The following is a 23,337-nucleotide window of genomic DNA, read 5'->3' on the forward strand; positions in this document are numbered from 1 at the left end:
ACAGAGGAGCCTGGTAGGCTGCAGTCCATGGGGTCGCTAAGAGTTGGACACGACTGAGCGACTTCACTTTCACTTTTCACTTTCATGCATTGGAGAAGGAAATGGCAACCCACTCCAGTGTTCTTATCTGGAGAATCCCAGGGATGGGGGAGCCTGGTGGGCTGCCGTCTCTGGGGTCGCACAGAGTCGGACACAACTGAAGCGACTTAGCAGCAGCAGCAGTGGTCTTCTTGATAGTGTGTGGAATTTTGGGGGGTACAAAGAATAGTATTGGACAGATCCTACGTTTGTAAAGTTCACAGGTTGACTGTGGGAGGGAAAGACCCACAGAAAGAAATACCTAGCATCTAGGTATGTACGAAGTGGATGTGGGAACAGGAGCAGAGCAGGTGTTCAGTTGAAACAGATGATAGAAGGGAAAGCAGTGCAGAGCCGTGTACGTCCTCCAATTACTTTCCTATATCCCACAGAACCAAACTCAGTGCTGCGCTTAAAGGAAGTGATGTGCAAATATCGGTGATTGATACTTCACTGCGTTCATCATTATTCCTTTTTTTTCTTCAAAATCCCATTTGTTGTCCCTGTTATCCAAAATTAGCATGGAATTTAGTATAATTTGCTGAATGTTTTATATAGCATATGATTTTTCATCAGATATAATAATAGAATATCAAAGGTAAATCCCTTTAGTCATCCTAACTTTAGAAACCCTTGAATGAAATTAGGAAATGATCGTCATTTACATTTATTATACTTTGCATGTAACAAGCTTTAGCTATTAACTCTAATTTGCTTCTCATCGCATTCATCAAAGGCGAACTATTTAGAAACTAAAACATCTCTGTCAGAATTTTAATGAATTAAGATGAAATGAGACAGTGTTAATTGGCAGTGGTTGCTGCTGGGGAGGTTTCTAGATCTTGTAAGTGATACCAATTCATTTCTTGATCCGGGTTAATTTGTTTGATTTAATTCTAAGGATACACTGAATATTTCCCCAACTAGTCATATTTATTTTCAGGATTAGAGGGTGTTTTAGTTCTGTTGGATTTGGATTCTCAGTTCCATTTGAACTTGACTTAGTTTGATTGTTAGTAAATTGTCTATTGTAAGCACCATTTATATTATTGACAAGACATACACACACGCCATTATTTAGACCTTCTCTTATTTGAAATGCCTAAAACCTTCTAAAAATCTATCTTTTTTCACCAATAATTCTCTTTCTCTTCTTCCTATTTTCCTCAGATATAAATGAATGCGAAGTTGAGCCCTGCAAAAATGGTGGGATATGTACAGACCTTGTTGCTAACTATTCCTGTGAGTGCCCAGGGGAATTCATGGGAAGAAATTGTCAATACAGTAAGTATTCACATATATGTGAATATCTATATATGTATATATATCCTCTGTTTGCATCACTTTCACTTAATTTGGAATTTGGGTCAAAATCAGTAATAATTGTTTCCGGGGTTTATAATATATTGAAATGTGCATTTCATATTTGTTGTTATCAAATATAAAAACAATCAAATGTTGTTAGTGTACATATATACTCCTGGATGGGTCTCAGAGCATGATAGGGATATGAGTGGTTACCCTGTGACCTCAAAGGAGCTCAACTGTTCCTTAAAGACACAAGTACATCACTTTTATGAGCCTCATTTTGGCTTTTGAGTATATATAGGACCTAATTTCCTCCCAGACTGGTTATTCTGGTTCAAACAATAAATTCAGAGGATTCTAAACAGAGAACCTCGGTCACAAATAAAAGGTAGAGATTAATGAGGATTCATGTTAAGCTGGCCTATCTATTAGTAAGAATTTTTAAAACCATTTATTTGTCTTCTTGGATGCCTAAGTCCGTAAGGTCTTGAAGTGATGATCAAATTATAGGACAATAATTTGCCTGAACTGTTTACCGTGAAGCACAGAGCACCCCACCTTTCCAAAAACAAACAAACAAAAACGAGGGAGAGGTAATAACAGGAATACAGTTGGTGGAAGGAGACTGGAATTGGGCACAAATACTTGCTAATGAGAACAGTAGTGGTATAGTTTATTAATTGTTGGACATTTATAGAAACTTCATAGTGCCATGGCTTTGATGTTAGAGCATTGTAACATTATGCAACTTCAGAATGCAAATAAAGATGAGAATTCAGACATGGAAGCTAAGACACGTGGGCTATGTGGTTTTCCCAGGCTCTCAAAGTCAGTGCCAAAAGCACAACTGGAAGGAATCTAGACTCAGGTCTTAAGACTGCAAATTCTGTATATTTTTCTCTAAATCAAGATGTCTCTGTGGATAGAGCTGAACATGGTAAACTTGAAAGCACCTTCCACCTCTACTCTCTCTTGTACACACACACTCACTCACTCACTCACTCCCTCCATCTCTCTCTCCCTCTTTCTCTTTAGCCAGAGTAACAATTTTATTTCTCACTTTCCCTCTCTTTATGCCCCTTTGCCAATGGTAATTTATAAAATAAAACAAGGAAAATTGTTGAAGAATTAATTTGGGTTATATATTTAAACAAAATTATCTGGGGATTCTCATCACACTAGTCCTGAAAACCTTCATGAAAGTGATGAAATTGTGAATATCAAAGAAATACTTGAGATTGAGCAAAATTTTTCTAAGCTTGCAAATAATTGGAGGGTGCTTCTCTGGGGGCTCAGTGGTAAAGAATCCACCTGACAATGCAGGAGACACTGGTTCAATCCCTGATTCGAGAAGATCCCACAGGCCGTGAAGCCATGCCCTAGAGCCTGTGCTCCACAACAAGAGAAGGAACCACAATGAAAAGCCTGCTCCTTGCAGCTAGAGCGTAGCCCCCATGGCCACAACTAGAGAAAAGCTTGCACAGCAAAGAGGACTAAGCACAGTCACAAATAAATAAGACTATTTTAAAAATGAAAATAATTGGAGAAGGACACGGAGCACACGTTAATAAAGGGAGTTTCAAGCATGGATGAATGGAAGGAAAGGAGAGTCTGAGTAAGAGGATTATTCTGAGTAACCCATAGCCATCCAGTCAACTAACCTAGCAACCTTCCTACAGAGAGTTTAACCTCCCACTAAGTTAAATTCAGTTTCAAGTAGTCGTTGGCCCACCCAGGCCCAGCTCTTGCATGAACCTTTGGTTCATGGGACCTGAATATACTGCCTAGTGAGCAAGCCTTTGCCACCTGTATTGATCAAGGAGCAACTAGACAGCCAGTTGGTTGCCTGTCATTGTTGTTCAGTAACTAAGCTGTGTTGGACTCCTTGTCCCATGAACTATATAGCACACTAGGCTTCCCCGTCCTTCCCTATCTCCTGGAGTTTGCTCCAACTCATGTCCATTGAGTCACTAATGACATCCAATCATCTCATCTTCTGTCACCCTCTTCTCCTCTTGCCCTCAGGGTGTTTTTTATTGAGTCAGATCTTCGCATCAGGTGGCCAAAGTATTGGAGCTTCATCATCAGTCCTTCCAAAGAATATTTAGGGTTGATTTCCTTTAGAATTGACTGGTTTGATCTCACTATTCAAGGGACTCTCAAGAGTCTTTTTCCACACTACAATTTGAAATAGCTCAGGTGGAATTCTGTCACCTCCACCCATTGAAAATGGAAGGATGTGAGCTAGAAAGTGAAACCAATGACTAAAGCTTGTGCATCTCTCCATTAGCGATTTTACTGAAGCCACCACATGTGAAAGTATCCTTGAAAAGAAAGAAACCTGATAGATTAAGAAGGATGTATCGAAATAGGCTTCGAGCTTAATTGCCCCCAGCTTGCATCTAGTGTCTTCCAGTTAGTTTTTACTACTGTGTTTAACGAAATTTTGTTTTTCTTTGACTTGGTTTTGTCTCTATATAATATCTATATGTAAATCCAGACTGCTCTCTGACATGAATGTGCTAGTGAGGTGCCTCCCATTATCTATCATATTCTCTGACATTCTGCTGTTCCCTTCTTCATCTCTGTGCCTTGTCAGGGATCAAAAAGGGTCACGTAAGGCACACTGTAAAATATGTTCCTCTTGGGGTATTTGTTTTTATTGCATTGATTTATAAGAATATGTAATAAGGATTCTGATTCTTCCCATTGTCTTTGTGGCTGAGGATATATGGTTCTGCTTTTTTGTGTGGCTTTTTATAATGTTTAGAAAATCCAGAGTAAGAAAGTGCACCTTGCCACAGTGATGATTCAGTGCTCACACTGAAAACTTAGACCGTCCCCTGACTACACAGCGTATAGAAGTACCTGCAGGTTACAGCTAGTGCCAGCTCCCAGTTGATTGAGTTTAGGATCTTGGGAGTTGACATTACAGAGATTATAACCAATTTGCTCACGTCCACTCTGAAGTTAAGATTGATAAACTTTCTTCAGGCTTTGTATGCTGTCCCATAGGAATACCACAAGGTCAGTTTATACCTGCGATAATGGGAGACAAGCCATTTGTTTCAGCAGATATTTCATGTGAGGGAGAGAAGAGAGAATGATGGAGATTAAGTGCTTGGTGGGGCAGGGAGCTGGGGTAGGGGTGTGGGGGTGAGGCGTTAGGGGAGGGAAGGGTTAGAGGGCATCCGTACCAAAATGCTGTTGTCCTTGTGTTCGCATTCAAATTGTCTTCAGTCTAACTGGGGCTCCTGCACTTACATTTGCCTCACTTGCACCACTTCTGCCTTTTTAAAATTTTGATTTTATATTGAAGTATAGTTGACAGATATCTACTTCCTTCTTAACTGTATTGATGGGTTTATTGAGATCTGGTACAGTTTGCAATGGGGTTATGCAAATGAACTTGAATAAGAGTTTCTCATTTTAGGCCATTTCTGCATGCAGGCATCTTGATAGTTTATCTGAGATCACTTATTTACTTCTCACTCACTTCAAATAATCAGCAGTCATAAGATGCTATGATCTTACCAGCTGCTACTACTACTAGCAAGCCTTATATCAAAATATAAAAGTGGTAATTTTGGAGGTTGCATTTCTCACAGTGTAGAGAGACTGATCTTGATATCTATACACTTATCATCAAAAGATGTTTTTTTTTTCAGTCCTTAGCTTTTTCTTTGCCTTTTCCTCATTTTTACCATAACTTCAATTTTAAGCAATTTATTATGACTGATTTTCAGTGTAATTAAATGAAATATTTTTAATACTAATTATATCCTTCATTTTAAAAACCTAAGTATAAATTCATTTATTCATTCATTATTCATTTTCATTTAAACAATTAAAGGCAAGGCATTTATGTTGACATGAGAGTTTAATATTATTTTTTAAATTATTATGTGAATTATTTTTCATAATGTATGTCTTTAATTAATACAGCTATTAAGTACTTTTTCTTTGTAAGGAATAAATTTATATCTAGCTCTATTATAAGATAATGCTTAATTATGTGGTAATAATTATTATGTGTATCAATCACCTGTTAAACATTTTCTGTAACAATATAATTAGTTCATATGTTAACAACAAATGTTTTAATACTTGGCAAAGAATGTACTTATAATTTTAACACTGATTATTTCCTAATATTTGTGGATGAGTTAAGGCAATTATACATCTGATTTATATAATTTCAGTTTAGATTTCCAGTTATGATTCATAGAGCTTATCATTGACTTTGAAAGATCTCAATTATTTTTTAGTTCTTTTTTTTTTTATACTACAGGGCATTTGATTAACTTTGATTATTTTTATTTTAATTGAAGTTACTTTTGATTGATATGTGAAAATTTTTAAGATGTTCCCATAGCACCTAATGGGGCTTCCCTCGTAGCTCAGTGGTTAAAAAAAAAAAAAAAAAAATCCACCTGTAATGCACGAGATGCAGGAGACCTGAGTCTACCCCTGGATTGGGAAGATCCCCTGGAGGAGGAAATGGCATCCCACTCCAGTATTCTTGCTGGGAAAACCCCATGGACAGAAGAGCTTGATGGGCTGCAGTCCATGAGATCTCAAAGAGTCAGACCTGACTAAAGCGACTGAGCACACACTTAGTACCTATTAACAGTTTTACAGATATTCTTCTAATTGAAGTTCTAATTTATGTTCCCTTGTTTCTTTTAAATAAGTTCAAGTGTTCACATGGTCATTTTTATAAACATCTTCAAAGGACAAGGATGATGAACTGGAATGAGAAACCTGTTCTCAGGAGAATAGATATGCTTTGTCATGTAGGATTAACAGAACATGATGTTTAAAGTAAATTCAATGGAAATTGATAGCACTTTGGTTAACTATCTAAAAATAACTAGGATTAGTTTCATTTTGGGGGCTTATGTGGCTGCAGGAGCCGTATACAGTTCCCTTCTGGGTGTTTAAACATGACATGATTAAACTTCAGAAATGGCACTCAAATTCATTTCCATTATTGATACTATTTCTGGAAATTAAAATAGTCACCGAGGGAGCCCTTAGAATACAGCATCCCCAAACTATTATGCCAGAAAGTATTATGACTTGGATGATTTCAGAGCATTTTATTAAAAATCAAAATAAATCTTCAACTGAGGAGAAAGTGATGTTTCTAAAAGTCAAAATTATTCATTTTTTTTAATTTAGTGAAATAATCTAGATAATTCTATAGTACTTTAGGAATTCCATCTATAAACTAAGAAGGCCAAAAGGTGATGATACATGTGAACAGAGTTTGAAAACTATAGATTAATATTTCTGTATCTTCTGTTTTTGAGCAGCTGTAACTCTTTAAGCCTTCATTATAAATGAGCTAGTATTTACAAACACACAAACGTATGCTAGATAGATGTATATATGTGTTTTTTCTTTTGAAATCAACGTATGCTGCCAAGTACACTTGAATTATAAGTGAAGACATGCTGTTAAAATTGATAAAACATTTGATAAGTAAATAATGTCATCTGCATTATTATATGCTCAACAATTAATTGCTTTTGAAAGACAAACTTGTAAATAAAAACTCTCAACTTATCTTAAAATTTTAATACCAATTGTTATAATGTTGATTTTAATTTTACTATGAGCCAAGCACTGTTCTAAGTACCTTAAATAACAACTTATTTTATCCTCTTAACACTCTTTGTTGTAGATCCTGTTTATCATTGGCTCCATTTTACAGAAAAAAACTGAGCTCCTGAGAGGTGAAATAATTTGTGTAGGTTCACATGGCTAGTAAAGTTCAGATCCTGGTCTTAACCCCAGGTATTGCATCTGCGTAGCCTGTCCTCCCCAAGTGTGATCGATCCTGCCCTTCGGCGGGTAAAAGGAACACTGTTCACTACACAGTACACTTTAAGAACGCTTTCACTCGAGTGGCCTTGACAAGTGGCTGCAGAGTAAGAGGAAAGAACATAGGCTTTGAATTCAAATAAAATCGAAGTTTAAACTCTGACTTTTTCTTTTTGTAGAATTGAGGTTTAGATTCTGGCTTGTTACCTTTATATGTTGAATAGCATTAGTTGACCTTTCTGAGCCTCAGATTCTTCATCTATAAATAGAATGAATAGCACTTTTTGGTTTAAATTGATGACTAGATTAAAATTAGGAGCATATGTAAACTATTTAGTAAATTACATAGGTCAATACATGTAGATAAGCAAATAATTGCATAAATAAATAGACACAATGATTTTGAATTACTTTTAAAAAGTTAATGCTAGTTTAGTCCCCTTTTCCTTGTAATAATTTTTTAAAATTTTAAAGTACTGCATATCTTTAGCAACTGACTGTGTGTATTGAGAACAAAATGTATAGAAGTCAGTTTTTTAATGCATTGCATACCATGTTTTACAAGTACATTAATTTAGGAAATCCAGTGACATTAGCAGAATTTTTAATAAACAAATATTATTAATTCAACCAAAACCATTATAGGGGATAAGAGTTCCTTTAGTTTTTGAAAAACATGACATCATAACATACTCTGAACCACAAATACCAAAGTTTATTTCTTTAAGTTTTTTTGTTTGCAATTATTGTTAAGATGCCGCTGTTATTTGATCAGGTATTTTAGTGAATGGTGAACAGAAATAGTGGAGCAAATAATTTCAGTATTTTCTTATCTAATATAGATGGTTAGAGATTATAGTTTTATCCTATATAACACTAAATTCCTAGTCTGCTATATCCAGATATTACACAGATCCAAGGTAAAATATAAGAGATTCTAATTAAAATAAAGAGTTTTAAAAATAATAAAAATGAAAATGAGAATTAAGACACACATAAATTTAATAAGAAAATTGTGTAAGTCGAGTATTATAACATAGTGAAAGTATTCAGCTAGGTGTTTAGTAAATAAACTAGCTACAGATATTTATTGATTTTTTTTTCTTAACTATGTACAGAATTTTCAGAAAACGTATGAATTAATTCATTCACCAACCTAGATCCAACAGTAGCCACCCACTACAGCTGGAGCAGCAATAGCGGTTAAATTCAGTTCCTGTGCTTGTGGAGTATGCAGATTAATGGGAGAGAAAAGCAAGAATCACATAATAGCTGATTACGGAACATCATGAGCACTGTGCCTGAAGAGGGGGCCATGGTGGGGCACCTGTTCTGTTTGGGGAAGTTTAAGGAAATGACATGTGAACTGAGGCCAGAGGAACATAATAGTAGGTACCAAACAGAGGGCGGGCTGTCAAAATGAGGATTTCACAAGAAGGACAATATGCTCAAGGATAAACAGGCTCTTTGTTTAATACGAAGACAAATATTAAGTGGATGAGTTCTGATTGCTGTGTAGTAATTATGTGATGAGGTTTTTAGGATGATCACTTGCCTTTTAGGCTTTGACAATACAGGGTTAAGACCAGCTGATGGAAAAAATATTTAAGTATTATAATAATCCATCTCACAAACTATCTATTTTGTGTGTCCACAAGGGATTTTTAAAACAACAAAATAGACTTTAGCTTTTGTAGGTATAGCAAGAAATCAAAGAACAGCAAAGAATAATAATCATTAATGCTAATTCTAGTTTTATTCCAGATGAAAAAAGTCTACTCTGTTTTAGAATTTTGAAATGGTGCTTTAGCAGTGCTTTTTGCCTTTGAAATCATTGCCTAATATCAGCGTAAGGTTACTTTCCTTGAATACATAGAATAGGAATTAATTCAGAACTCCAATAGGACAGGAAAAGGACAGCTTACCTTAGGCTGTCATCACCTTTTGTGAACATTAAAAAAAAGAAAAAGTAACTATGGGTTGATGAAAGTTTTATATTTAAGATTAATTGTATAATGTTAAATCCAAGATACACAATATTTAAAATTTACCCATAAATATATAGCAATATAAATGGAAGTAACGATAACTATAAATACTTGAACATGGATAATTATTTAATTTAGTTTCTCACATTCTTTACAAAGACCTGGCAATAAGTACAAAAAATCCAGAATACTGTACAAGTATATCAATAGCCCTCAAGGGAAGAAATGACTCCAACATTACTGCAGGATGAAGTCTTTGCAACAATAAACACAAAAAATTGACTTAATGACAAAACCAAATTGGATTTTATGTGTCTAACACAGAAGTTCCATTTTCAATCGGATGCCTCTGGGTATATTTTTCCAAATGTTGCCCAACAATTTTGTACAGAGATGTCACACTTTGAAAGTTCACCTGCTGTACCTTAAAGTGATAATCTAATAAAAGAAAGTTGTAAAAATATCTGCAGAATGCTCAAATAGATCCCCTAGGACTTACTAAGTACATCTAACAAATTGAATCAGAGTCTCATTACCTGACAGTTTTGTATTTCATTACAAATAATTACTGAAACATTCAAGAAGACCTTCTTGTTTTTCAAATTATGTAACATTCCCATTATGCACTTAATAGCATATGTTCAGGGATCAAAATTAATTTTGCATTTATTCTCCAGACTGAAACTCATTCTAATATATCCCTATCTCAAAAAAGGCAGGTAAAGTATGCAGAGATCAAGAGAGTATGGGAACAGGATAATGTGATGTCATCTTTGTAGCATTTAAAACTGTAATATATGATTGAGAAATACCGCAATTTTTTCAGACCGTAAATATCAATCTTTTCAATTATCACTCCATCCTTACCCTTGGAAAAAAAAAAAAGAAGAACTCAAATAAAATACGGCACTATAGACAAAAATCTCCTATAGGAAAACTACTAGAAAAGAAGTCATTCTATGACTTGCAAGTTGAAACATGGTTAAGATGTAATTTGTGGGCTAGTCATTATTCTTTACATGTGTACCATGGCATTTTGGGGTACTTGGGTGAAATTTGGGGTCTGATTATCAGAGTGAGACTGAAACGGTTATTTCATCATGGGAAAATTACAGGCATAAATCACTGTTGTTGTTTTTTTTTAAATCAAATTCACTGAATAGCAGAGACACTTCTCAGAAGAAAAGAACATAGTTGACATCTAATCTTTTATCAAATATGCAAAGCTTTCCAGGATTTCCTGAAATCCCAAGGGTTTCAAATAATACCAATAACATTTTACTGGCAACCATGGAGCTGAGTTGGGCGGGACACCAACCCCTGGCATGCTGCTGGCTGCAGTTGTTAGCTACATCTGCAGCCTTGGAAGTGATAGTTTCTAGCAGCATGTAGCACAAAGAGCCTTGTCTATGTTTTGAGTCAAATCTTCAAAGCATTTTTCTTCCCCTGAAGGAGAGGGTTCCAACAAATTTCTTTCCTGCATAATCACATTGAATGGTAGGTGCAACTGGCACATCATGGTAAGCTAGGACAGCCAGTTGTAAAAATGTGCATGATAACTCAAGGAAGCGCTGGTAACACAGACTCAGATTCAAGAATCAGATGAGAAGGGAGAAGCGGTAGATGGGGAAACAGTGGAAACAGTGTCAGACTTTATTTTGGGGGGCTCCAAAATCACTGCAGATGGTGACTGCAGCCATGAAATTAAAAGATACTTACTCCTTGGAAGAAAAGTGATGACCAACCTAGATAGCATATTCAAAAGCAGAGACATTAATTTGCCGACTAAGGTCAGTCTAGTCAAGGCTATGTTTTTCCTGTGGTCCTGTATGGATGTGAGAGTTGGACTGTGAAGAAGGCTAAGCACCAAAGAATTGATGCTTTTGAACTGTGGTGTTGGAGAAGACTCTTGAGAGTCCCTTGGACTGTAAGGAGATCCAACCAGTCCATTCTGAAGGAGATCAGCCCTGGGATTTCTTTGGAAGGAATGATGCTAAAGCTGAAACTCCAGTACTTTGGCCACCTCATGTGAAGAGTTGACTCATTGGAAAAGACTTTGATGCTGGGAGGGACTGGGGGCAGGAGGAGAAGGGGATAACAGAGGATGAGATGGCTGGATGGCATCACTGACTCGATGGACGTGAGTTTGAGTGAACTCCAGGAGTTGGTGATGGACAGGGAGGCCTAGCATGCTGCGATTCATGAGGTCGCAAAGAGTCAAACACGACTGAGCGACTGAACTGAACTGAAGGTTTAATATTAGTGTCAAAAGAGAGATTAAAAAGAATAAAGAGTACAAGATTGCTAAAATAGACTTTAACAAAAGACAATTCTGTCTGCCAAGGGACGAAAAGAGAATCATCAGAGAAGTAGAGAATAAAGATGTAGAGAGGGCAAAGAAAATAATGCTTCCAGAATAGGAGGTGGTCAGGAAGATGGATACCTAAGAAAAGACACTTTTTTTAAAAAAAAATTAGATCCTGTAATCATTAATAGTCCTGAAATAAGTGTGGTGGGTGGTAGAGAGAATACCAGATTTCACCTCTTCCATATGGAACAGATGTTGAGGAAGAAATAATAGCCACAGACTGCTCCTCACAGGTTATGGAATGCTCAACTATGAGCATATCTTAAACCCCAAAGAACCATTAAGGTAGCCAAGGACCTAAAAATAAGTTTCATGATAGTTACTTTAATAGCTTTATCTGGTCAATAATACACATTCTTTTTAGAACTCCAAAGGGAATGGACACATAAAGTATCCAACTTAAAAATAAATTGAACTGGAGGAATATGGTTCTATAAAAGGAAGTAGAGCCAGAGCAAAGTCAGTAAATTCAATACTAAAATTCAAGGAAAACAGGAGCAGGGACAGAAAATAAACTATTCTGACAAGAAAAGTGGATAGAACTATAGTTATATAAGGGAGCCTATAAATACTCAGCACTATTATCTAAGTACAAAACACCAAAGAGTTGAAACCGTGCCTCTTAGCTCCAAGAAATCCAAGGATATTTGTGGTAGTTTGTTCAAAATAAAATTCAATTTATATTTTTTGGTACACTCAGGAAGACACACAATTTTTTTGAACATCCATAACCTGGCTATTTCATATATAAATGTTGCTTCATATCCACTCAGCAGTAACTTAATAATGCCTTTTCCTTTCCCATTAGAATTATTCCTCGATTCTACCATTGTTAATAGCTTTAAGTATAATAAAACATGAGCACTTTCCTGCAGGGATTTGTATAAAAGATGCTCTTAGCCCCCTCCCCTCCAAGTGCTTAATGCAAAGTTTTTGACCAAGGCTACAGGACCCTCCGGGATAGCTAGAATTCAGGGTGTCGGTGTTTTTTGATGAGGAAACAAAAATTGTATGTTTCTTTTTTGCTAATAGCTCTCTGAAACTTAGAATTTCCATCCATTACAGATGCAGACAACAATGAATCATTGCATTAGCAGTACCAGTGACTTTGTCACTAACAGAAACCACAGTTATTTTCATACCACATTATCTTGTTGTACATCACTGAAAATACCATTTAGTTTTCACTAATAAGAAACTATAGTGGTCCTGCCGCCACCTCTGTTATTGAATGTGTTAATAGATGAGCGTGCATGTTATTATATCACACATTTTTAAATATTTTGATAATTACTTTGTGCTTCTGTTTATTTCATTTTGTGAACTGAAAAGCATTATTCTGAGAAGGCCCTCTAGGCATCACAAGACTGATGAAAGTATCCATAGTGCAGAAAAGATTCAGAATCCTGAGTTACTGGCTTTTTGGTTTCAAAAGATATTTTATCCTCCGGGATAATATTCATGAAGCTTTGGGAGATATAAGCTACTAATGATCCATTTTCTAGCCATCTTCTGAGTTTGGTTCTCTGGCTCCATGAATGTCCATTTCTAGCCATCTTCTGAGTTCGGTTCTCTAGCTGCATGTATAAAAAAAATAAGTAAAATAGCAGAAAATGATACTGTGAAGCCACATTTTTGTCATTGTGTTTACAGGAGTTTTAACAGCAGAGTTGTTATTGAGCATTGCTGCTTCTCACCAACAATGGTGGTTCAGAAATTTGTTAACCCTATAGAGAAGTGATATATTTGAAGTTAGATATGGATATTAATCCATATTTAAAGGACAAAAAAACAGACACACTAAAGATACACTACAGTCTGCAGTTGAAAACATCCAGTCTACTTTCTTTTTAACCAGGGCCTTTCCAATTTTCTTAAGACCAGTTATAATCTGTGTAAAATTTTATAATCATTTAGTTATTTAGTTATTTTATAGTCAATTTAGAATTTGACATATATATATAGTTGCTTTAGAAGAATACAACTTGTGTATAAATTAACAAAAATTTGCCAGTTCTCTAGAATCAAATACAAAGTAAAATGTGTATTGCTCATTATGTGGGAAAAAAAGAGTGCCAGTCTACTAAGTAATATTTTTAACTGGTGATCACACCAGTTTCAAAGCATCAGGCTATTGTCACTAAGTATATAATTAAGTCTATTTTGGAATTTAGTTCTTAATTCATAGTTTATGTGTACCTAGAATTATTTTAAGCAGTCTACACTTCTAAGACTCATATGGTTCCATCATTTATTTGGCCTTTTTTCTTTAAGGAAGATCAGTTCAGTTCAGTCGCTCAGTCGTGTCCGACTCTTTGCGACCCCATGAATCGCAGCACGCCAGGCCTCCCTGTCCATCACCAACTCCCGGAGTTCACTCAGACTCACATCCATTGAGTCCATGATGCCATCCAGCCATGTCATCCTCTGTCGTCCCCTTCTCCTCCTGCACGCAATCCCTCCCAGCATCAGAGTCTTTTTCAGTGAGTCAACTCTTCGCATGAGGTGGCCAAAGTACTGGAGTTTCAGCTTTAGCATCATTCCTTCCAAAGAAATCCCAGGGCTGATCTCCTTCAGAATGGACTGGTTGGATCTCCTTGCAGTCCAAGGGACTCTCAAGAGTCTTCTCCAACACCACAGTTCAAAAGCATCAATTCAGCTTTCTTCACAGTCCAATTCTCACATCCTTACACGATCACAGGAAAAACCATAGCCTTGACTAGACAGACCTTTGTTGGCAAAGTAATGTCTCTGCTTTTGAATATGCTATCTAGGTTGGTCATAACTTTCCTTCCAAGGAGTAAGCGTCTTTCAATTTCATGGCTGCAGTCACCATCTACAGTGATTTTGGAGCCCTACAAAATAAAGTCTGACACTGTTTCCACTGTTTCCCCATCTATTTCCCATGAAGTGATAGGACCAGATGCCATGATCTTCGTTTTCTGAATGTTGAGCTTTAAGCCAGCTTTTTCACTCTCCACTTTCACTTTCATCAAGAGGTTTTTTAGTTCCTCTTCACTTTCTGCCATAAGGGTGGTATCATCTGCATATCTGAGGTTATTAATTTCTCCCAGCTATCTTGATTCCAGCTTGTGCTTCTTCCAGCCCAGCGTTTCTCATGATGTACTCTGCATATAAGTTAAATAAGCAGGGTGACAATATACAGCCTTGACGTACTCCTTTTCCTATTTGGAACCAGTCTGTTGTTCCATGTCCAGTTCTAACTGTTGCTTCCTGACCTGCATATAGGTTTCTCAAGAGGCAGGTCAGGTGGTCTGATATTCCCATCTCTTGAAGAATCTTCCACAGTTTATTGTGATCCACATAGTCAAAGGCTTTGGCATAGTCAACAAAGCAGAAATAGATGTCTTTCTGGAACTCTCTTGCTTTTTCCATGATCCAGCAGATGTTGGCAATTTGATCTCTGGTTCCTCTGCCTTTTCTAAAACCAGCTTGAACATCTGGGAGTTCACGGTTTACAAGGAGGATAAGTTTGCACAGATCTGTAAGTGCTGAACTGGAATAAAAAGGTGGAAATGACTAGACATCTAACAACCTAGATCTTTTGCAACAGGACTGTAACAGTGGTATTATGTTAGATGATAAGACAACTATCAAAATATAGAACACATAGTTATTGACATTAAGACTTTTGAAATATTACTCTGATGTCATTTTTTCTGGCTTTTTTTGATTATAGGAAAAATATGGTCATTCAATTCATCCTTTAAGAGGACTGTTTTTAAGATTATATGTGAACCAAAACTATAAAGAAGGCTTGTGGACCACTTGGACCTATGTCTTACTTTCTCATTCTATTTTTGTTCCTGTTTCCACGTCACATGGATTCTCATTGAACTTTTACTTTTCTCTGTTTTTACCCTGCTTCCTTTCATACTCATGATGAATTTCAATTTATTGAATATTCTTAAATTTAAGCAATATTTTAGTTGAGATAGCTTTTTTAATGAATAATAAATAGTGCTGTCAATTGCACATAAAAAGGTTACTTACAACACAAAAAAGCAATAAGCTTACAATTGTATCTGAGAAGGAAAAACAATTTATTTAGTGTCTCTTAACTCTTCTTTCTAGCATAGCAAAATAGCAGCTTTTTTATACACATTTAACCTTTTGAGCAGTCAAGTGGATTTTATCATAGGGGCTTAAGTGAGTTCATTCATTATGCAGGGCGCTACAGAAGTCCTCACAGAACTACTAACTATATTCTAGTGTTTGGTCTAGTCACGAAAAGTAAAACAATTTTTGTTTAATATTCTAAGGATAGTGGCAAATTGTTGCCTGAAATATTACAGAGTATTATATAAAATTCTATCAAATAAAGTGGATAAGACAATTTAATAGTAAAGGATATGTCATTTTCCCAGTCTGGTAATAAGCCCTGAGATTTTGGTTTCTAATATGACCTAGAAAAGAGAATATTTGTAGTTCTGGTTTAACTGTATCAGTTATAGGGTTGTCTAATTGCCTAATTGAAGAAAGCAATGGCACCCCACTCCAGTACTCTTGCCTGGAAAATCCAATGGACGGAGGAGCCTGGTGGGCTGCAGTCCATGGGGTCGCGGGAGTCGGACACGACTGAGCGACTTCACTTTCACTTTTAACTTTCATGCATTGGAGAAGGAAATGGCAACCCACTCCAGTGTTCTTATCTGGAGAATCCCAGGGACAGAGGAGCCTGGTAGGAGGCCGTCTATGGGGTCGCACAGAGTCGGAGACGACTGAAGCGACTTAGCAGCAGCAGCAATTGCCTAATGCCAGTGAAGTGAAGTTGCTCAGTCGTGTCTGACTCTTTGCGACTCCATGGACTGTAACCTACCAGGCTCCTCTGCCCATGGGATTAGGCAAGAATCCTGGAGTGGTTGCTATTCCTTTTTTCAGGGGATCTTCCTGACGCAGGGTTGAACCCAGGTCTCCTGCACTGCCAGCAGATGCTTTACCATGTGAGCCACCAGGGAAACTGCTACTAATACCAGTAATATGAGGATAAAGAATTGTCCAGAAAAAAATGAAAACATGCACCTCTAACAGAAAACATAAACATGCATCATGGACAGTTCCTCATTTCCACAATTCCAAGATGTATATGCCTTTATATTTGAAACATATTAACATCTCTCATTTGGAGAGGCATCTTAAAATCATTGATATGTTAATAGTATATAATAATGGGATCTTTGACTCACTGAAGTCTACTAAATTAATAACAAAACAGAAATTTTGGTAACATAACCGTTCCAAAAAAATGTACCACAAGCAAGCATTTATATCTAAGCTAAGCAAGTAATGATTTTAAATCAATAGAATAAAAATATGTATTAACACTAAAAAAAATGATGCATAAATTCATGCTGTTCATTTGTATTTCCCATTATATGAGTACTTTACCATTATTTACATCAGGCCACATCTGTAGAAGCCAGTTATTACCCACAGATTACCCTTTGCATATATGGAAATGTGTTTAGAATAATTCAAGACCAAAAAAGATCATTATAAAACATTCCTTTCTCTCTATCTATCACACATGCACTCCTACTTTAGTTAGAAAACAGTTTAATTATCTTTTTTCTAGGCACAGTTATCCAGAGAAGGCAATGGCACCCCACTCCAGTACTCTTGCCTGGAAAATCCCATGGACAGAGGAGCCTGGTGGGCTGCAGTCCATGGGGTCGTGAAGAGTCGGACACAACTGAGCAACTTCACTTTGACTTTTCACTTTCATGCATTGGAGAAGGAAATGGCAACCCACTCCAATGTTCTTGCCTGGAGAATCCCAGGAATGGCAGAGCCTGGTGAGCTGCCATCTATGGGGTCGCACAGAGTCGGATACGACTGAAGCGACGCAGCAGCAGCAGCAGCAGCAGCAGGCACATTTATCTATCAAGGAGATTCTAGTGACTATCTCTGTGCCCTTAGCTTTCATCTATATTGATTAATATAAGAAGGGGAAACAGACTATCACTTATTGAAACATAATGAACAGACCACTGGAAACATGTAATCTAAATTTAAACTGAATTTTAAAAAAGAAAAATATTGGAAAATGTGATGGGTATGGTCTTACACTTTTTAACAGCATATAAGTAAAAAGGAGTAACCACTTCACATTATACTCATAGCCTCTCTACTCCCAAGAATATAATAGTACATAGAGTTTTTTGAAATTCCAGGAGCTGGCTACCCAGGTAAATTGTCTATAGGCTGCTTTTATTACTGGTTGAAATGAATTTTATTTTTAGTATTCCACCTTAGCCAGAGAGTATTGATAGAAATTAAATACTGTAAAAATTGTGTTTCAGTTAATAATTCACATTATTAAATAGCTATGCCTGGGCTTCCCTGGTGGCTCAGTAGGTAAAGAATCTGCCTGCAATACAGGAGACTGGGTTGGATCCCTCGGTTGGGAAGATCCCCTGGAGGAGGAAATGGCAACCCACTCTGGTATCCCTGCCTGGAAAATTCCGTTGGACAGAGGAACCTGACAGGCTGCCATCCATGGGGTCACAACTATTCAGACACAACTGAGAGACTAAGCATAGCCTACAGCATGCTCGTGAGAAATTAGAGTTAAAACTGAATTTTAAAGTAATTATAAGGTATGTGGAGTAAATATAATCAGTTGATTTATTTTCTTCATGCTTTTCAATATGCTATCACAGACACTGAATCTTGGATATACAATAAATTGAGTATGAAAGGAAAGGAAAATACACTGGGGAAATCCAAGTTCATGTGTACATGAATGTATAAGTGGTGTCTGTTCATTTTTCTAACAATTTATTGCACACCTAAAATACAAAGCTTTAAGAACAAAGCTTAACAGCTACCCCAATCCTGGGGTTAGAACATAAAGTTCTTGTAGAGTAATGATATGAATTTTGGAGATTATATACCTAAACTATATATAAACTATGTATAAATTACATGGGCTTCCCTGTAGCTCAGATGGTAAAGAATCTGCCTGTAATGCAGGAAACCCGGGTTTGAACCCTGGTTGGGAAGATCCCCTGGAGAAGGGAATGGCAACCCACTCCAGTATTTTTGCCTAGAGAATCCCATGGACAGAGGAGTCTGGTGGGCCAGTCTGTGGGGTCGCAAAGAATCAGACACGACTAAGCCACTAACACTGCTACTACTATAAATTATAGATATAGACTAATGTGATACCCATTTGCGAATTTCTTGTTTGAAGGTATTAACATTGAGAATAGTCGCCTCCATAATTTAGGCAGAGATGTTTTGTTAAACAGAGAAGAATGCCCTTATTGTAATTAACTTTCTCATAGGTGAATATATGAAAGCAGTTCATGTATTATAGAAAGAAAATAAAAAGCAAGAGAGAGAAGAAAAATGAAGTTGTAGAAACCCTTGAGGGAGGCCATTCACCATAGTCCTTTCCTATGGATATCTAGCTATCAAATGATGCTAACTTTAAATCAGCATCACTTGAACCTTAAGACTAGAGTATGAAATGTCATGTCTCTGCTTTGCTCCTTCAACATTCAAAATCTCTTTTTAAATGTTAGATGGATAGCTATCAGTGTTGACCCTTCAGCCTATACGCCGTGACAGAAACAATGATGAAGAACATAGAGTAAGCTCTTTGACTACTCTTTGTCTTTATAAATATGATGGAACTGCTTGTCACTTCTCATCACTTCTCCACACTCTTAACACCCAGTGCAGCAAGTGTCCCCCAAACATCGTATCCTGCCGTGGTGTTTGTCATGACCCTTTGGTAACCAAAACACCTAGGGCCAAATCTTTCCTCTGTGAACTTAGGAGTTATTTAACCTCTCTGAGCCTCATTTAAAATTGGGAGTGAAATTAGTCTCCATGGGGTTATTTTGAGGCTGAAATACTTGACATATTTTCTTTGCAATAAATATATGCAGTCTTCATTTTTATTCTTTAAGAATGTCTATGAGAGAAAAAATCCATACATTTGGAGCAAAGAAGTTTCTTCTGAAAGTGTCTCTTTATTTTACTTTGCTTGTTTAACACCTCAAATGGTAAAGAATCTGCCTGCAAGGCAGAAGACCAGGGTTCGATCCCTGGCTTGGGAGTTCCTCTGGATAAGGGAATGGCAATCTACTCCAGTTCTTGTCTGGAGAATTCCATGGACAGAGAGGCCTGGGGGGCTATAGTCCGTGGGGTCGCAAAGGGTCAGACACAACTGAGAGACTAACACACACACACAAGAAACCAGTACTCGTGCGTGTTTTTCTTATGTCTGATAATCAGATCAAAACAGAGGTGGCTAGGTACTAACGGGGCATTTCATGATTTGTCTTATAATACATCCACTTTATGTCTTTGGAACTCCAAAACAGTGAATATTAACATTCTTCTCACATTGATTGGAAAAATAAGTCATGATGAAACAAAAACGGTTATGCTGAAGATAAAGAAATCAGGTACTATTCAATTTGGGGGGAAATGGTTTGTTGCTTTACTGTCAGTTATGGACTTGAGGAAATGAGATTTCTTTGATTACTGCAGCAAAATTGCTGCCAGCTAAAACTTTATCTCCATCCAAACTAAAGATAAGATTACTCGGATATTAAATTGGGGGGAAAAAAAAACTTGATTATAAAGGCTCTTTTCAGAGTTATGATCTAGTTTATCAAAGTATTAATATGAGATTTTTCCATAGGAGAAATCCCTGTTTTGTACCACAATGAAAAAAAGTGCCTGCCAGTCACAGACATATTTTAAAAAGAGATTATTTAATTAGTTATTTTTATATCCGGTGAGTCTGGCAATATACTGTGGGGAACCATTTCGTTTTCATTCATTATAAGAAGCTATAGTGTATATTTCCCCTAGGCAGAGATTTATATGACAATTTGAATGCTTTGGTGACAGAATTATTTGATGATGAATCTGATATTAAGGAAATGCCAAGTGGCATGACATTTTGGATCATTTTCAATGACTCTTCATGATTAATAATCATGCTTATGTATGTATTAATTTTTATTAAGAATATTTTGTGTGGGAAATGGAAGTAGATGCTCTCTCTTCTTTTATTTCCTGAATAAGAAGTGAATACTTGGAAAACCTGGCTGAACTAGCAATATATTTTTCAGTCTTTGGTATTCAGATAGTCATAGTGAAAGTCAGTCTCTCCTAACCATAGCTTTTAATCCTAACTTTTGCTTTATAACAACAATAAAATAACAATTACAGTATAAGGAACTGCTATTCATTAAGGGCATATTAATTGCCATATGATTTACTATGTGTTTACGATATATTGTTTCTAGTCTATGAAACAAATCTAAGGTGGATGTTCTTTTCCCAATAATACAGATGATTAACTCATAGTTTCCATACTTTGCTATATATATTGAGTGAGTGAAGTTCTCAGTTGTTTCCTACTCTTTGCGACCCGGTGGACTGTAGCCCACCAGGCTCCTCCATCCATGGGATTCTCCAGGCAAGAATACTGTAGTGGGTTGCCATTTCCTTCTCCAGGGGATCTTCCTGACCCAAGGATCAAACCCAGGTCTCCCACATTGCAGGCAGATGCTTTAACCTTTGAGCCACCAGGGAAGCCCTTATCACCCAAATGTTTTTAAAAATACAGATATCTGGAACTGCATTTTCATTCATACCCTCCACCAAAATTACAGTGAAAATAGTCTTGATGAACTAATATACTAGAAAGTGGGCCAAGACTCAATAAGTCACTTTATATACATTATGTCACCAGTATATGACACTTGTTACCTTATTTCCCAAATAAATTACCTACATTTGAAAATTGTATGATCCTATGAAACTGTAGACATTTATATCTATTAATATAAAATGAATGTTTCTATTTTTATCTCTTCAGTTTTGATTTAGCTGAGCAGATAAAGTTTGAAAGAACTAAGGCACAAAGAAGAACTGTAATAACTCCTACCTGAGCAATTTATAGTTCACATAATATTTAAAGTTCATAATATTTCTTTTTATGTGTCTAAAAAGGTTTTGGGTAATTGAAGAAAAATGTTCAAATAATGAAATATTTTTCCTAATAATACAAGGTAAAATTTGTATCCCTTGTTCTATTTTGTGTAATTTATCATTCTTGTATATTAATAATAATAGCTATATCCTGCTGTGTCCTAATGGTTGTTAAGTTGCAAAGTAACTGCTTTTAGTATTTTTTGAAACATTTGACTAAAGTGAAGAATTCCTAAGAATGAAAATCACTTTCTGCATAATTTACAGGAATTTTTAGCAATGATAATAATTCTTCCATCTTCATTTTGGGTTAATGAAAATAAAAGTGTCAATCACTTAGTCGTGTCCAACTCTTTGTGATCCCATGAGGCTCCTTAGTCCATGGGATTAGCCAGGAAAGAATATTGGAATGGGTTACCATAACCTTCTCCAGGGGATCTTCCCTACTCAAGGATTGAACCCACGTCTCTGGCATTGCAGGCAGATACTTTACCTTTTAAGCCACAAGAGAAGCATTAATGGCTTTGGGTTAATGGCTATGCTTTATTTTATGTTTGTGATTTGTTGACCTATACCTGATTCCTGGTTAATCTTGTAAATATGTAACTAGGGTGTTGAGCAATTCAACATGAGTAAGATGGTAAGATAAAGCCTCTGGAGAAGCTAGTCTTTTACCTCATCCCAAAGTAAGAGAAATATTAAGTCCTCTTTTAATTAAAAGCTTAAGAAAAAGCATAAAATTCTAGTTTTGACTACCTTTTCAAAATCTGAAACTTGTAATGGGCAGTCACAGGATTATTTGTAGTTTAAAACTTTATATTTGACATGTATTTTTAAGTTTATAAGAAGTTTATAAGAAGCATATCTATTTACTTAATCATTTAGATCAGACTACATAACAATCATGTATTCTGTTTGAACATACCAGAAAATAGCAGTGTATCATAAAGTATATGAATATTTTGTTGAACACAGCTAATATTCGATACCTTTTCCAGCAACTGAATATCTAAATCTAGATGTAAGGTTTTTAATACCTTACTTGTCAGAAATATATGTGTCATTATTTGTTGTTGTTCAGTTGCTGAATTGTGTTTGACTCTGTGACATCACGGACTGCAGCATACAAGTCTCCTCTGTCTTCCCCTATCTCCCAGAGTTTGCTCAAATTCATGTCTGTAGAATTGGTGATGATATCTCACCACCTCGTCTTCTGCCACCTCTTCTCCTTTGGCCTTCAACCTTTCCCATTATTAGGTATATTACTAGTGTTCATTATTAGGTAACAGACCGGGGTTTGATCCCTAGGTTGGGAAGATCCCTGGAGGAGGGCATGGCAACCCACTCCAGTATTCTTGCCTGGAGAATCCCCATGGACAAAGGATACTGGCAGGCTACAGTGCATGGGGTCTTAAAGAGTCAGACATGACTGAGCAACTCAGCACATAGCACAATACACTATTTAGCTGTTTTTTCTACAAATACTGTCTAACAAAAATGAACATTTAACCTGAACATAATAAAACATCAAAGTCTACTTTATTATTATATATAGTAGCTTTGAAAAGAAGCAAAGGTAAATTTCCTATTTTAATAGGCTGACCTATATTCCTTACATTATAAAACTGATCTCATATGAATCTCAGATAAGAAATAATGTATGAAAAGCTGGCTTAGCTTCTACAGATTTATAACAAAATGGTACTCTATTAACTTTTCCTAGAGTGCTCTTTCTATAAAATTCATAATTAATCCTTTGTTTCCATAGCTTTACTTTTGTTTTAT

At 36.3% G+C, this 23,337-nt stretch overlaps 1 protein-coding gene across 2 annotated transcripts in view; it reads left to right on the top strand.

The window, feature by feature from the left end:
* The window catches only part of EDIL3 (EGF like repeats and discoidin domains 3), a 478,798-nt gene that overhangs the window by 258,622 nt on the left and 196,839 nt on the right, over positions 1 to 23,337 (top strand). For both annotated transcript variants that reach the window (XM_005683400.3, XM_005683401.3), the window contains one exon: positions 1,249 to 1,362. In XM_005683400.3, the coding sequence (XP_005683457.2) occupies positions 1,249 to 1,362 (114 nt within the window). The remainder of the gene's footprint in view (positions 1 to 1,248; positions 1,363 to 23,337) is intronic.

This window comes from Capra hircus, chromosome 7, assembly GCF_001704415.2.
Source record: "Capra hircus breed San Clemente chromosome 7, ASM170441v1, whole genome shotgun sequence".
Lineage (NCBI taxonomy): Eukaryota > Metazoa > Chordata > Mammalia > Artiodactyla > Bovidae > Capra > Capra hircus.